Genomic DNA, 17,820 nt, shown 5'->3' with positions numbered 1-17,820 from the left:
GCCTCCGGGATCAAAGAACATATACGACGAAATTGTAGGATTACGACACCCAAGAGGCCATTCGGAGTTTCTGAGTGCAAATGTTCAAAAAAGGTGCATTGCCAAGTCGTTTAATATTTATCACAACAAAAAACTGATTACTCAAGTTGGCAACAAAAAAGTTAGTGTGAATCCCTATGACACGTTCATTATAAACTGTTTCGGTAATTTTTTATTTTTATTTATTGGACAAAAAACCAATTATTATTGCACCACGAAACATATAACTTGAGAAAAATATTTCATTCTGATAACAAAAAAAAAGGAATATTTATATTACCTATATATTATTATCATGTAATATGTACACTACAAGAAAGCTTTAATATTACGATTTTATAAGATTAATCATAATTATTATCATATTAAAATATAATTATTATTCTAATATTTTTTGTTTTTGTTTTTTTTTTTTTTTTTGTACAGAAATATACATTTATTTTTGTAAATACATTGACGGAGATAATTTAGAGACTAATACTAGTGATTTTTTTGCACTTGTGTTATAACTGATAATAATAACATTTAGGTTTTTTTGAGTAACGACAATAATACATTTCTGTTTATGTGAAATTTCCTATTCGTGTTGCTGTTCGGGATTCATTTTGGTCTAAAATAATAACGTTACAAAACGATATACACATCGGCCGCTCTCCCTCTGGATTAATTTTTTTCACGATTTTCCCTAAAGACAAATAGCTTTAGTAACTTAATTAGAAATTAAAACGGTCCTTTTATATTATTCAACAGTCAAAAGTTATGAATAAAGGAGCTTGAGAATTGTGAAATAGATTTTAAAAGTCGGAAAATTCAAAAACAGTCTTTGAAACTTAAACCAAACTTAGCTGAGTAATACCACAAAAACATAAAATATAAATTCTATGTAGGTGTTCAATAAAATATGGGTATTAGTATACAATTCAACTAAATGTAATAAATATGAAAAAGATGATTTTTATTTTTATTTTTTATTATTATAATAATTATTTTTTTTATTGAGCTTAAGCTCGGCAACTTAGGCTCATTTGTTTTTGATTGTAGGGGGAGGAACACGTGTGTGTTTGTTTTGACAGAATTTTTGATTTGGCCACCCGTCGGTATCTGCCATGCTTTGGTGGGGGAGTGCCATGACTTCCCGAAGAAAAATGCCGCCCATGTCCGAGGTATCGAACCGGCGTCGGTGTGCGTCGCAACCGACGCCTTAGTCCGCTCGGCCACTCCGTCCCCCTTTTATTTATTAATAACGGATACTTACCGTATTATTGTTGTGTAAAATATAATAACAAATTAAATTACTTCTTATTATTTTCACATATTTGTTTCATTTGAGTTATGAATATAATATAAATATAAGAGGACTATATTTTTATCTAATTTCATACATTTAATTTAATTTAATATACATATGAATACTGGGCCCCAATGAGAAGACCCGTGTGGGAGCCCAGGAGTTCTTAAACAAATTACATAAAAAATAACACATATATTTTGTATACACGATTAAAATTAAATTATTTTTAATTGATTTAAGTTAATTAATACAATATTATTTCTATAATATATTATTAATTCGTCAGAAGTATGAAAGCTTATAAGGCACATTATGTAAGATTATATATACAATTAATGTGCAAGTATTTTGCTTCTTGTAAATTCAATATAATATAACGAGCCTATCACTCGTAGAATGAGGTTAGTAAATGATGATTTATCGTTTCTTCTTTAATATTTATGATTTTATTAATATTGATGTCCTATATTGCATTTTAATTTGTGATCTTACTAGGTACCACTTTTGTAACTTGATCTTACGCCCGTTTGATAAATAAATAATTGTTGTAATCTTCTTTTTGGTTTTAACACTAAAGGAGTGCATACTATTGAAAACGTTATGGTATTATAGGTTTTAGCGGAGAACGTTTGCATGGAACCAAACATATTTTAAAAATTAATTTAAATTATTTTTACAAAATAATATTTATATTTTAGACAAACAAAATATCTAATTTAGAGAAAACTTTTATCGACGTGTTGCGAAAAATGACTTTGATAAATCATACGGTGGAAATGTTAGACACGATCGTAAGTACTACGTTGTAGAACGTAGGTCAATGTCTAGCAATTCGTTCTCGTGGAAAGTCGATAGATGTTTTTTAATGAGTAAAAAACTTTAAAAACTTTTTATTACAACTTCTCTCGTTACACTGCTTCATTCCGTATTTTTTTTTTTTTGCTTTGCCCAACGTACATGATAATTTTAAACCATCACGTTTGCTGTCAAAACGACACTTTAACCCAACGATTCATTTGTCACAAGTTTTTTGTTGCTTCAGACTAAACACCATAGGGTTATATTATACAATATACATAGCATCCTTTTTGTTGTAAAATGTACATACATACATACAACGATAATGCGTATATGCCGGTATCGTGAGTACAGCTCGACGTTTAATAGAAATACTTTATATTATTATGTTATTCTTTAAATTTGGTTTTGTCCGTCACTATATTATTTTCACTTATTTATCATAGGTATAATATTTTCATAGAGAGCTCACGACCAATTACAATATTGTTTACTCAATGAATAATTTGATAAATTCCTATGTACATAATACCAATAATTAATCCATTAAAATTTAATGTACAGCAAATAACGGTATATTTAATTTAATAAACACTTTTAAAAGCTTTACTATATAACATGTCTACGCAAAGTGTGAAAACTCTCAAATAGATTGGTTTCATTCAAACGAATTTTGTATTTATTAAATCAATGTCGTCTAATGTTCTCACTTGGATACACGACGTAGCATTTATTTACGTTTAGAAAATACGTTTTACCCAGGCATCAGAATATTTTAATAGTTTTTCTTGGAACAATTTCTTGGTAACATTAAATTCATTCCGTATTTCCCACTGTCTACAAAATTGTAAAATATTTCAAATTCATGGTGATATTCAAAGCAATATATTTAAGGAGATGGCAAACGTTTATTCGTCAAGGACATAAATAAAATAATACGTGTGTATGAGCCATGTTATTGTGTTCGTAGTAAACAATCGTCAATGAATGTGAAGCACATACTACAACGCGTATCATCTACATGCAAGTCCATGAATTTTGATCCGGGTAAGTCAATTTCATGTAAAGTTTTTGATAAATTCATATAATATGTTTTCAGACATCGAATAACTTTATTATTTTGTTTGGAATCATGAGTATTATGTTTTGTCAATATTATTTTCATTTTAAATAAATATCTTTCTGTTTTATAAAAAGAATATTCTTATTATTTATAGCAATTATTTGCAAAATTGTATTTTGATGGAAAATTGTTTATAAATATAATATTCAATATTCTAATAATATATTATTATTATTATGCATCAAAATTAAGGTAAATATTTGTTTAGTAAAAAAAAAATATATATAATAATAATATCTATATTTTTTATATTGATTTTCAATACACAACTTCCAACCAATTGTGTTCAAAATATTATTTTGAACTGTATAAACAACATTGATTTTGTTTGTTTCGTTAAATTATTACAATTAATTAACAACTATACTGGGAGTTAAAATATTCGCTAACTGTACACATAATTCAATGTCACTGAAAGTAGTGTTTTTCTTTTGTAATTCCATCGATTTGTTGTAGTATTAATAAACATTTTAATAATTCCAATATCCCTATATCCCGATTATCGTGTTCTGTACAATTATATATATTTGTTCAAACTCATCTATCAATAGTATAACCAGAATAATTGCAATTAAAATTAATTGTGGTAATTACATAGCGTTCTACATAGGCTACACTGGCGTGTAAGACAATGCAGACTTGCGGTAAACGTCTTTTCGTTAACAAAAATATATAAATGCATAAATAAATATAAAAAACATTTAAAATACTTAAAATGTTTTCAGTTTTAGTCAATGTTATCTTTCTATTCGATTTTAATGACATGTATTGAGTCTATAAATGTTTCACTCAAATAACGATCAATGAGAATAATATAATTTTTTTATTGGCTGGGTCCAACGGGATATTATGTTGATTAGGTTTATAGGTTACATCATGCACGTTATTCTGGTTGTCCTCTCACACTCGGTGGCGGCCAAAGCCTCAGCTATTATTGGGGACCTACATAGTACGTGTTCATGGCTGGTATGCTCCGGCACGCAGTACCACTGTAATTCCACTACCTGTTGAGTCAATATATATGTCGGGTCCGTGTTGAAAAAGTGATTTTTACCACTTTCCCGACACCTGATCGGCCGAGACGTTTATTCGCGTGCAGGCATAAATCATGGGAACGTGCGCGCGCATGCATAAATATATATCGGACAGAGGTCATAATATTTATTTGATTGTGACATCAATCGTGGTGGTACGCAACAACGTAAAATAAATACAAATAAAGTGTATAATAATAACTATAACAGGTAATATACTTATTATATTATAATCTACAACTTAAAGTTTATATATTTTAAAATGCATGATAATTAATGTATATTTAATAGATTACTTATTAAGAGGACGTTACACAGACATATTTTGTTGTCTCGATCTTACAAGTGCGTAGCATAGCAAATTTTACGCTCAGCAAAACACATTTAGCTCCGCGCGTTAGTTTAAAAATTAGAGTGAATTGACCTCTTATAAAATGTATAGGTAAGAATATTATCTAAGCAATCTCATCCGTTTTTTATTATATTTTAATTTTAAAGCGAGTTATTTTAAAGACCGAGACAAAAATTGTAGGTGTAACGTCCTCTTAACAATAAACAATTATTAAACATCGATGTTACATATATTTTGAATACAATTTAGAACTTGATCAAGAAGACGATAACTTATATTTTTTAATATGATCACCTATATACTTACTCTTTATCAGTTTATTTACCGTCCTTGTGTTTGAACATTATCGTATGAACGAACAAATATTATCATGTAATTCAACAAGAACTAGCCAGTCGCAATTAATTTAGGCAATGGTTTACCGCACTCTCTATGTGACTACTTCCTTCGCGGTGACAATAAAAATAAGTTCTTCATTCCGTATAGTATAAATTATTATCATGGTGATAATATGTTCTATGTGGCTACAATATGTCCACTGATTGGCTTGTCATGTAATTTGTCAAATTTAGTGAACATGGTTTCTTATTTTGACGGCAATAATAATATATAAGTAAATCATTAGGAAGGTATACAATATTATATTATACTATTACGGGAAACGGAGTGGCCGAGTGGACTAAGGCGTCGGTTGCGACGTGCACCGTCTCCGGTTCAAAATCTCGGCCGCGGGTGGAATTTTTCTTCGGGCTAGTCACGGTGTCCGGAGATAAGTGCGCGATCCCCCACCCGGGCATGGGCCCACTAAAAAATCTTCCAAACTGTGTAAACGTGTTTAAATCTACAGTACCCTCTCACACAGTTAAGAACCACTCAACAGGTTAAGTTTCCACGGGTTAATTAATAAAAAAATATAAAAAATTATACTATTAAAAATTTAGTTCAATCAAAGTTGTAAGATAATATTACAATTGTTTGGCTGTTTTGTGAAATGGATTAGTTTTCAAATGGAAAACGTTATGACTTTCAACCACACTCTTCGTTTACTTATACCCTAGTCTCTATATTACAGTAATGTTGTTCCACAATTTTCGTCAAAAAAACAGAGGTTCTACTGCATATAAGAAATTTAAAAAATAATAATTACAAATAATAATAAAATTTTTGTCATCGAAGTAGGTTAGTGCGCGTGCTCGTAAAATGTCATAAGAGCCGTTGTTGTGGAGGATCTGAGACTTAAATGGCTGAGGATCATCTATTAGGGTGCTATTTCATTAAATACGACTAGTCGTGACGACGGGTCTCGCAATGGTGCGGGACGGGTAACACACCGACAATCGTGACCCGGAATACATTAACGCCAGACCATGGTGGCCGAATATAATTTCCTCGGCTGTCAGAGGTCGGGAAAAATGCTCCGGGGACTTAAGTAATTTTTATTCAGATGTTTTTTTTTTTTATTTTAAATTATTCCGTCGACAATTATTATTATTAATTAACTTTATTTGTATTATTATTGTTATCGTTGTATGTAAATCATTTTTAAACGTCAACAATTATACCATCGCAGTAGATAATAACAACGTGAAAGTCTGTTATTATGTCTACACTAAAGTACGATTGTACAACTATCATGGTGTTTATGCGAACGATGCAATTTTTATGTGCTGTGAGCATGATTAAAAAGATTCGTATACTGTCTGTAGCCGTGAGACCAAGTGTTAAAATTGTTTTGTTTTGTATTCATTACACAGATTGATCGCCAAGAAACTAAACATTTTATCTTAAATTAAAAATGAAGCTTTTGATCAAATTTGTTGGAATCAAAAATAATACATTGAAATGCCAACGCGCATTTTAATTATAATATTCATAGTGTTTTAAAAATGAGAAGAGAAAATATATAAATAGTGAATAAGAAAGAATTTTCAATATCTCAAACAAATTCTACGTCTCAGGTCACGTATTACTTGAATACATTATTAGATTCTGATCCAATTAGTTCAGTAACAAAACACTAAGTCTCATTGAATTATTACGGGCCGTTAAAAGAAACTTCCCCTTCTGAATAAATTAAAGAATTAATCCGTAATACTTTGACGTTTAATGATATATAAACTGAATTTGTTACAGTTTATCTTCACACAAAAATGTAATTAAAATATTGTAAATACTCACATCGTGACTTAATATAAATTGAAAATTATTTTGATTGCAAAATACAGCAAGTATATATTTTTGACTTTTAATGTTTGTTTCACAATATAAAGTTTATTTTAGTGATATAAATTGTGGCAAGCTATTTATAAGAATATTTTTATTTTTAGTCTTCGCATGTTGTAGTTAAATTATAATTTACCTTAAACGTCAGGTCCCATTATTTAATTACTATAAAAGTACTGCACGGAGCTCTGCTACACGGCACTCATTATAATATTTTACCATATAACACACTAATTCAATTCCTCAATCAATAAAATTAACATATCATTAAAGGTAAATATTCGTATATGAATACGTGTTATTATAGTACATTCAAGATTAAAAAAAGGTAATTATTTTTTTTTTCTAACAAATATTTTACATATGAAACTCCATGTTGCAATATTTCAATAAATACAAATGTAGAATTAAAGTTTTAATTAACAAAAAACTATTAAACAAAAAATGTAGCAAATTGTAGTAATAAATTTAAATAATGTATCAGATGAAATAAACGTAATTTATCCATATGAACAAATTGAAATAATGAATATACATTTTAAAGTTAAAGTTTTGCATTTTTTCAGAAGAATCGTATGAGCAATTTGAATTTTAACATACCTACCAACAAAATATTATTTTTCACTTCATGGCATAATATAATATAATGGGATTGCCGCTTAAAATTAAGGGTTTTATTTTAATTCATAAAATAATTTATTCAGCCTCATATTCATTTAAAAGTACAATTAAAGTACAATTTTTTTTTAATCGGGTATACCTGCTGTGTACCTATTATGTTATCTTGATATTAATTTTTGTTACAAAATGTTTCAGGATAATATTAATTGATTACAATAATTATTTATATTGGGCATATAGTAATTATAGTTATATAAATGTGTAACTAATATTGTGACAACATAATATCGATATAATATATATATTTACTGTTCAATGATCTTTATATTGTACTCGAATACCAGATTAATTATATATATATATATTTTAAAATTAATAACAAATCTCAACGGATTGTCATTGTGTTATTTTAATGAGCCATAATATATACAAACTCTGAGTATTGATTAATGGTATATTTATAATATATAGCAGTGCTTACATAATATTATACACGTATTATTTTTTTTTACTGTGTTTGATTTAGTATTTGTTTATAACACGGTAGTATTCAATCACTTAAATTACCGATGATCAAACGTTAAACATTTACGTTATTTTTGTTTTGTAAATGTTAGTGGGATCCCGTTAAGTTTTATATATCATATGTGACAATATAACAGTGATTTAATGAAAATCTTTGGTTAGGTAGGCATAACGGGAATCATCATAATAATCGAGAAACCACATTTCTTTTCACGATTCCATTAGAAAAGAAGCAACGAACAGATCTATGTCGATGTTAGTTACTCGGATCAAATTGAAATCCTCGCTTTTAGAGTTATCCAAAGTAAGCTTATACTTTTACGTACCTATCTGCGGTATAACTTGAGAATTTTTTTAAAAAAAAGCAATCAAACCCAAAAAGGTATGAAAAAAATATAATAATATTATAAATTGATAATTATTAACTTTGCGCCTCCAAAAAAGCACAGGATTCTGTGCACAGTTCACAGGACATCATGATGGGTGCGAAAAAAGTAATATAAACGATTTTCGGCCTGCGTATTCAAAAGATACTTCGGTCATTGCGGACAGCTGTGTGCTGACCCGTTAACCGTTAAACTCGCGAAAACTCGTCGTGTACAAAAGCTAAATCGGACAAAACTGAAACCTTTTCTCGTTTCTCTGTATTTTTTTTCTCGACCGTTGATCTGTGTGTGTGTGTGCGTGAGAGAGAAAGGAATGTTTATACAGAAAGAAAGAAACAAACAACAATAATATATAATACATATACGCCGCACTACGCACACGCACATTCGCGTGTGACCATTCCGTCGTGACAAATGAACAAGCTGACTCCACCGTTTGGAAAGACAGAGAGAGAGAGAGAGAGAACGAGATGGTGATTGAGAGAGCATCGGAGAGGAGGAAATAACAAGAAGTTTTCTTAGAAAGCCGAAAATATACGCACACTTTGGCTATACGGTGCCCGCCACCACGTCTTATGTACATATATATATATATAGTGTCTATCGGGCTGCAATATGTTGTACCGAAATAAACGATGCAGCACTGATAAAAGACGTGTACACGGCAAATAACACATAAAGATCTTATATGTACACGCCGAAAACACGGTTATGGTCCGCGTGTTGTTTTTATCGTGTATACGCGTAAATCCTCTGCACAAATTATTACACGCACGAGAATATTGTACGCTATATATAGGCGAGGTGGGCAGTCGAACGAGCCGATGGTATCTCTGTAGTGTCCGGCTATAATAATATCATCACCCGTTAACGTTACATATAAACGTATATAGGTACTACACCTACCTGTAGTCCGAACGAACGCGCAGTACGCAGCTACGTTACCCCGCGGCCCTGGTATACTCGGTATTCGACAGATTTTATACCGCGGTCTCGGTCGAACGTCGATATAAACCTCGGTTTATTATTGGTGACAAAAGGCTTATAAATTGTTATACCTGGGGGGAGGAGGTGGATCTGTAACTGGAAAAATAACATATAAATGCCTGCCATCACAACTTATCACTCTCTATTGTCAATTTAGTATACCGCCGGCAAAATATATCATCATATCGTGGCTTTCGAACGAACTTAATGTGAACTGCACTATTATAATATATATATATAAAAACAAAAAAAACATCATTGTAAGACCAATATGTTCCCAACATAATAAGGTATCAAATAAACATTAATAATATCCCAATAAAAACACTCCGCCATATTTTGTGTAAAAAAAAAACGCTGAGTATAAAAAATGGCTCTAAAAGTTGTGATATAATTTTAAAGTTTAAATCTTTGAATAATAGATATAATATATGTTAAAATAAACTGCCAAAAAAAAAAATAATTTTAGGAAATTTATTAGTACATGCGTGAATCAAAATATTTTAAACTCAAATGTATCATTCATGTATAATATTATGTCATATGAGATATGAAAATTCAGAATATCGGAGTGTTATTTGAAAAAAAAATAATGTCGATCGTACATTGTCGATCATCTTATGTTTTCGTAACTTATTGAACATCGGCAGTACATTTTCCATAGATCTTTTAAAATCTGCAGATGCAGTTAATTTTTTCAAGTATTGTCTATTCATGAATGCAGGTTACAATAATTATTTTAATCAAGACTCAGTAGTCTATACTCCCCCCAGAAAAATAAACTCATATAGTATTTTGTTTGAAATAACACGGATCATAAATCTGAAATAAAAAATGGTGGTCTAAAATTTAAATTCCAAAAAAAATAAAATACTTTGCCACGTTTTGTAGCCGTACGTCACGCAGGTACTGCAGGTCACAAGATCCGTCCGTTGTACGTATTCACGGATTGTACTGTCTCCAAAGGTTACCAATTACAAATCGGTGTGCGTTATTGGTGTTTATCGTGCCATCGACTGTTATTGGTGGGTGAAGATACGAACGGAAGAAAACAAAACAATGAACATTTTCACCGACACTCAAGGTCCGTTCGGTTTCGTTGTTTGTCCTAAACGTATATATTATGCATATAATAGTGTATAATATTTTATCATGGCGTACAGAACGATGTGCAACGAACTTACACGCTGCCTTGATGTGATGTAAATCACGCGAGGCCTCCGATATTAAATTAGCTGCAATATCATCGCCGTGCACACCATAATATAAGCTGATAACAAGGCGCAAACGTTCTATACACATGCGATACAGCCCACTCGTCGAGCGTATCGCGTATTTTATAATCGGATTTTTCAATCCTAACACGAAAACTACCCGTCTGCCGTCACATAATAAGATTTATCCATTCATTTCGGTTCGAACCACGAACACGGTTACATCCATCGTCTACTGTGCGTCGCCTCCGTTTATAGAGACAGGTGAATATTTTTCACGCACATGACTCCGCCGTAAACGGTATGGCGGGTGACACGGTCGTTGAGCTTACAAATACACGAGACGGCGGCGGCGCCCTCTTCCCATAACCTATTTTACGTTACCCGCTCCGTTAGCAATCCGGAGGCGTCGCCATCATACGGTAAGATTTTTTGCGTTTTTATGTCAACCTATTTTTTCGATATTTCATACGAATGCCTACACTGTCGGTGATAATTAGATACTAGAATGTAAAATATTTATATTGTAATGCAATTCCATTGATTTTTGCTCACCTTTCTGAACTTTTAGATAGTAAAGTTCACTAAATCGTTTTGTTTCAGATCGATAGTTTAATATTGCAGAATATTGTCATCGACTGTTTTTTAAATATAAACTACCTATCTAGAAAAGTGTTCTGATAATTCAATTTAATTGATATTGCAGCGTAGAATAGTGGAATAAAAACAAATAAAAATAAACAAGTATTCTAGTAAAGAGGAAGCAACAAACAATTTAAATTCGTGTAAATACTAAAACAATTATGGAAAGTGAATAACTTCTGAGAAAAATAAACATCTTTACATAAACACACTCCTAAAAATATTATAAAGTGAATAGTATCTTAAGTGCTCTATTGTGTAAGCGCGTTTCTGTTTACAAAAACACATTCATTTTCAATATTAATAGTTTTCAGAATATCGATTTAGCAAAAGTACAAATAACGATTTTGTGTTTTTTTTTTTTATATATATATTTACTATTTACACACCACTCGTGTAAACACAGTTGTTGTATATTATAATGTTCATAATTAACAGTATGTTTGTGACTTATTTTGTCAAAAAAACATGAATATGGACAGAAGACTTGAAAGCATATTATAGCGATAAGGAATTGGGTTGAAGATATCGAGGAATTAATTTTTAGTGTAAAAACGTTTAGTTTGAGAACTCTAACTATGTAGCGCCATTAATATTATGTAGGTAGTACGGAGGCGTATATGCATCATATACCATAATGATATTTTAGACTAACCGTGTACCACGTACCTAATTATTAAATTATCATGTACATTTATTGTATAATCCTATCATAGTATAAAATAGCACAGTATTATGTCAAATATTATAAACATATACTTTATCTACTAACCAAAGCCTTTATTAAAATCAACTATCTTTTGGGCTGGGTATAGATATTTTATTTTTCTAACACATTGTTTATCACAATAGAAACAAATAAAATTTAAAAATTACCTGATTCCCACTATGTATATAATATTAGGAAATTAATGGTTACTTATTAGTAGGTACATATTTATATTTATGATTAATACATTTTCTTCGGAGTGTGAAATTTTGAGTATTTTTTTATTTTTAATATGGCTGTTTGGTTTTTAAACAAAATCATAGGTCATGACCAATAGATCCGTATAAATAAAGTTAAGTTTTTAATTAATAACATAGGTAATGATGATGATATACTTATTTGAGAGACTGTAAAATTATAATCATATTATTATTCCATTAGAAACACAAAGGAAATTTATCATTATTAATATCATTGTGAATATTAATTTAACACAAATTGTAATTCGCAGAGCTTGATTTTGCTAAGACCCGTGTCTATCTCAAAAACTCAATAAATTCATTGAGTGAAAAATCATTAGGAAAATCATCAGAAGTCAAATAAGGTTTTTGAATAAATTCACCGTAATGTTTTGTGTCAGTGTATTAATAGATACAAACAATATTATACAAATGTGAGTTTTTTTTAATGTCCCACTTTCGACGGCCACCACGCCTGAGTTATTCATTTGTTTTGGACGTGCTGTGTTGATTCGATATGCTATCGCGGGATATCACAACCCCTAAACAATGGTAGATATAACGCAACGCCCGAGGGGTTATACCGGATTACTATAATATCCGTACTCAACTCAGAAGATCCTTCCCTAAGGGTGATTCCCCGTTTCAACCTTTACTGGAAGACACCAGAAGTAAAATTGGCAATCCTATATCCCAGTGGTCGCTACGTTACAGAAGATGCACATACTTTGAAATACTTTAATTTCGAATTACCGAACCGGAACGAAGAAAGTTAATATCTAGTCGTTTGGTAGTATCTAACCTGCAGTATTATCAGCGATTCGGAAGGGAGTCGCTATGTGGAATGAGTGGAAGTACGTTTAGGTTACTAAAAATTAGTATAATATTGATGAAAGTTTATTTGAAATTCATTGAATTATAATTTATTAAACCCATAAAAAATGTATATTATAGTCCATTTTACAGTAGGTAGCTCTATATCTATATACAACAAATTTGCATCACAAATGTTTGATAATATTTCGTGATTTTGTGTTTTTATTTTTTTCATCGAACACAGATTACTGTTCATAGAAAAATAAATTAAAAACCATTTAGCTTAAAACTAAAAACATTTTTCATTAGTTCATGTGATTGAATTCAGAGTTAGTTTTTATTTTTGAGCTTTGGAATGAATTTAAAATTAGTTTGAAAATATTTATGTTCTATAGACGACAAACACTATACGGTGTGGCGTATACAAACTTTGTTACAAGCTGGTTCAATTGATTTCTGTTCAATCATGAGAAATAACACACGGGACGAATTTCTGGTAGGCAAAAACTATTTAAATGGTTTGCCGTTTCTACTCCTTTGCGTTTCCAAAAAGTTTGGATCATAAAAACGCGAGCAGTTTCGATTGAACTTTTCACTACGACTTTTCCGGTATGTCTGAGACTTCCCGGTTTTTGATTGGTAATAATATTCTTTCATCCTTCCAATACATTTGTCCCTGCACCAATTATTCTACAAAGGCTCTTCATTCTCCCCGTCCAATCTCCATGCACGTCCACAACACAAATCTTGAGCTCAAAATGTTTATATACTTTTGTAAATACTTTATACAATTATATTATATATACATACACGTGTCATAAGTATGTGTATGCGTAAAATATATTTATCTTCTGTGCCATAAATCGTGTGCAATAACCGTGCAAATACGCGTTTCCTCCGCATCAACGTCAATCCATTGCTTTTTTCTCCTAAGTCTACACCCTGCGATAAATGTATAATAATATACTTAGTCGTCACACTAGCGACGTCCGTAAAAGTATTCAATGTTATATTATGGCTAAATGTTTTTTCTCATTTATTTGTGTTCACGAAATTTTATCATTATGGTTACCAAGATAAAAAAGTCCATAATTCTGGTTGAAATATTATTTACATTTCGATGGTAATTATTTCATTTAATATTTATTATTAAGTATTTTTTTGACATTTTATTGTTTTATTGCATTTCTTTTACGACATTTTGTTGAATCTAAAACTTTAAGATTATTGATTGTTGCATCGAAAGTTTAAAAAATAAACAGACAATATGAATACTTACAATCATTATAATTTTAACTGCATACACAGATGTTTCTTTTTAATCATAAATCAACTATAAGGGTTGGTTATTAAATACTGTATTTTTTTCAAATAATATATTTCTAAATTTCCTATGAAATTGTCATGTATAGGTACAACATTTGTTTGCTAATGTTTATGGTTTAAACATGTAAAATATCAGTGATAGTATATATAATATTATTTAGTGCTGAACACCAATTAATACGGATCAATCCATGTTTGGATTACATATCCGGATTGAAACAAATGTTATAATCCTTTTAATCAGAATTTATATTACCAATCCAGATTATGATCATAAATCCAAATTATATTATAATTATAACACGATTATTATTTTGTTATTTAATTGTTATTTTTGATAATATAATTAGATTATTATTATAATTATTAGATTACTATTACCTTATTATCTTGTTTTAATAATTTTTTTATTTGCTATATTAATATATTTAAATAATATCTAATATATATTATAGTCTTATATATTCATAATGTGCACACTCATGTTTTAATCATTAAATTTATCATTTTAAATTGCAAACGTTCAGTATCTTTTGTATACTTCCCAGACAGCATTTTGTAACGATAATATTATAATAGTATTATAATAACGTTATACTAATATTATTCGTGATTATAATGTTATAAAAATATTATTAAACGAAAAATTGCTGTCTGGGTTCTAGTCCATTTTAGGCAAATAAATGGATTGGATTTGAAATCTGAATTGACGGATCGGATCTTAAAATCCTGATAAAACTGATTGAATTTGTAATTCAAATTTTATAATTGTAATTCGGATAACGGATCGATCAAAATATTGCTCAGCATTAAGGTAATATTATATTGGCTTATTATTTAGGTAATATTTTTTTTATGACGGTCTCTCAGCATTTTTGGTTTAAACATAATTTAAACATTGACAGTATTTTTTTATATAACATTTTCAGTAAAAATAGTGTGTTTGATTCATCGATTTATTGTGTTCCTTAGTTTAATTATATTTTCAAAAACCGTCCACGTATGTTAATTTTTAATTTTGACTCAACTATAATATGACATTATTTTTTTACTTTTTCCTGGAAAATAATCAAGTCATAAGCTAATTTTGTGACGAGTCATTTTATTATGGTTACAAAATCAGTGCATGCCGTGTGTGATGCAAACGGCATTCAGATTGTATTCAACGTAATCAGTGGTGCTGTAGCTACCAATATTAACGAACATTTGAAACAGTAGTTAAAATTACAGTGCTATATAACATTGAATATATTTCACTATATTTTATATTGTATCTATTGGGTCTTAAATTATAAGTTAGATTACCTAATCAAACTGTGATATGTACATATTTAACTGTGATGTTCTTATAATCAAAGTTATGAGTTATACATGTGTCGTGTTAGTAAGGAATACAAATCGCAAAATTATATTATTTAAATATTTAAAAATTAATTTTATAATAGTCTTGCATTTACATAGTTTTTTGAATTAAAAAATAATTTGTCCCAAAAAAAGGATATATGTATACAATTTTAATAATAAAATATACAGAAATATAAACAATGTATTTCAGCCTGAATATCATCATAATAATAAATGGGTCTAATAAATTGGTAACATTGATTATCGTTTTATTTACAACAATAAATTAGAAAATAATATTGTCTTATTCATTATATTTAAACATTTGATGAAATTATAAATTAACTGAAGTGTAGTAAACTAAATAAAAATAATTTAATAAAATAAATAATAGATAACTTATAAGTTATAATTTTAGTAATAATAGACAAAAAAAAGTAAACGTTTAAAAATAATGTGTACCAGTTGTACCACTTAATCCAAGTTTATAAGTTTATAATTTAGACACACACATTACTCAATGGTTTCACATTTTGGACAGTTCGAAAAGAGGCGTATGCGTTGAAAATATTTGAAATTAAAAAGTAAAAATACGTGTAAATCGTCTATTTCGATATTGTTTCTGACGGCATTTCATATAACTCGGTTGTGTTCGCTAAGAGAAATAAATACCAAAAGTCTGCTCAGTAATAAATTATTAATTTTAGATTGGAAAAACATACTTATTACTCCAACACTCATTATAATATTTTCACTATCACACTTCTTATGAATAGCCTTATCATGTAAATTATTATTTTAAAACCTATGATAAGTAATCGTAAAACGTACAATAAATATTAAAAAGGGTTCGGTGAGTAACAGTAACGTTGCAAGACATATAATCTTGAAAACTTCAGACTATACATATCAAAATATCTCTGTACATTCCTCCAAGAAATATCCGACATATGTTTAGGAATAGTTTGGCCGATCTTAAAGTAAAAATGAGTGAGTTTTAGTATCCATAAATGTGACGAGCTCGTTTTAAGTGTTTTTCTTTACACTCGGGCTTCTTATGTTCAAGCTTAACAATTATTTAGAGTGCCTCAAATCGATATCGTTCGTCTCTGTCCATCAGATATTATAGAAATTACGTTTAAAATGTTATAAAATTATATTTATGAAGTCCCTCGTATAGAATATTGTATTTTTAGTATTTGGGCACACCATAGGAATCATAATAAATGTAATGATCTCATTTCTGATTATAAGCTAATTATAAAATAATCAATAAACACACAACATGGTCTTTAAGTGGAAAATAAAAAATTTGTTTCGGGACAAATATTTATAAGACCAAATATAAATATTATCTCTAATATATATGTAATATTTAATATATATATATATATTTATGACGTGTAGACGTTTTATAAAATATAATTTAATATATTATATTTTTGTGACCATGATTTATTTTGTAATATATTTATTTTTAGACATTGATATCAATAAATATATGTATAAACAGTTAATTTTGAAATTTGGGCAAGCTGGGAAAAAATATCTAAAACTGAACCTACAAACAAAAAACTATTAAAAAAATGTGATAACCTAAAAGTTTTCGGGTATTATAATTATGAACTATATAATATGTACAAACGTCCCTGTTGGGGGAAATAATCTCATTTGATCTATATAGTATATTTAAGATAATTAATGTTTACTAGTTATATGGAAACATTTGGAAGTATATGAATGAGCACCAATTTAAAATAAAAAATCTAATTAACCAGTAAGGTAACGATAAAAAAAAAGAAGGTATATATTATTATTTTAGCTATATGACTGGACTACTAAAGTGTCATAAAAATAAATTTACATAATTTTATGACTTTTACAATACATTATTCAGTTAACCAGCATAAAGTTTTATAGGAGAATTTTCAAAAAAACGTTAAAGACATATGCTTTAACTATAGGTTGGTACCTACTAGTTCTTTAAGTATGTAAATTATTATTTCGCTATTTTTTAACATTTTTGAATATTTTTTTTTTCTGCAAGAAAAGACCCAAGAAAATAAAACAAACACAAAGTACCATCTTGAAGAAAATGTTTTATTTTTTAAGGTACTGTATATTATTATAATATGAAAAGATGGATGATGA

The 17,820-nt window shown here is 29.2% G+C and overlaps 1 protein-coding gene across 3 annotated transcripts in view; it reads left to right on the top strand.

Annotated features, from left to right (window-relative positions):
- Positions 1–17,820, top strand: part of LOC100168952 (neuroligin-4, X-linked-like) — a 365,515-nt gene that overhangs the window by 58,665 nt on the left and 289,030 nt on the right. The window contains exon 1 of one of the 3 annotated variants that reach the window (XM_029490517.1): positions 2,706–3,175. The exons of the other annotated variants lie outside the window; for them this stretch is intronic. Within the exon in view, the coding sequence (XP_029346377.1) occupies positions 3,112–3,175 (64 nt within the window). The 5' untranslated portion in view covers positions 2,706–3,111. Of the gene's footprint in view, positions 1–2,705; positions 3,176–17,820 lie in introns of those variants that run through there. 3 annotated transcript variants of the gene reach the window in all.

This window comes from Acyrthosiphon pisum, chromosome A2 (genome assembly GCF_005508785.2).
Source record: "Acyrthosiphon pisum isolate AL4f chromosome A2, pea_aphid_22Mar2018_4r6ur, whole genome shotgun sequence".
Taxonomy (NCBI): domain Eukaryota; kingdom Metazoa; phylum Arthropoda; class Insecta; order Hemiptera; family Aphididae; genus Acyrthosiphon; species Acyrthosiphon pisum.
Note: the sequence above shows the minus strand (reverse complement) of the source record. Positions and strands in the feature narration are given on the sequence as shown.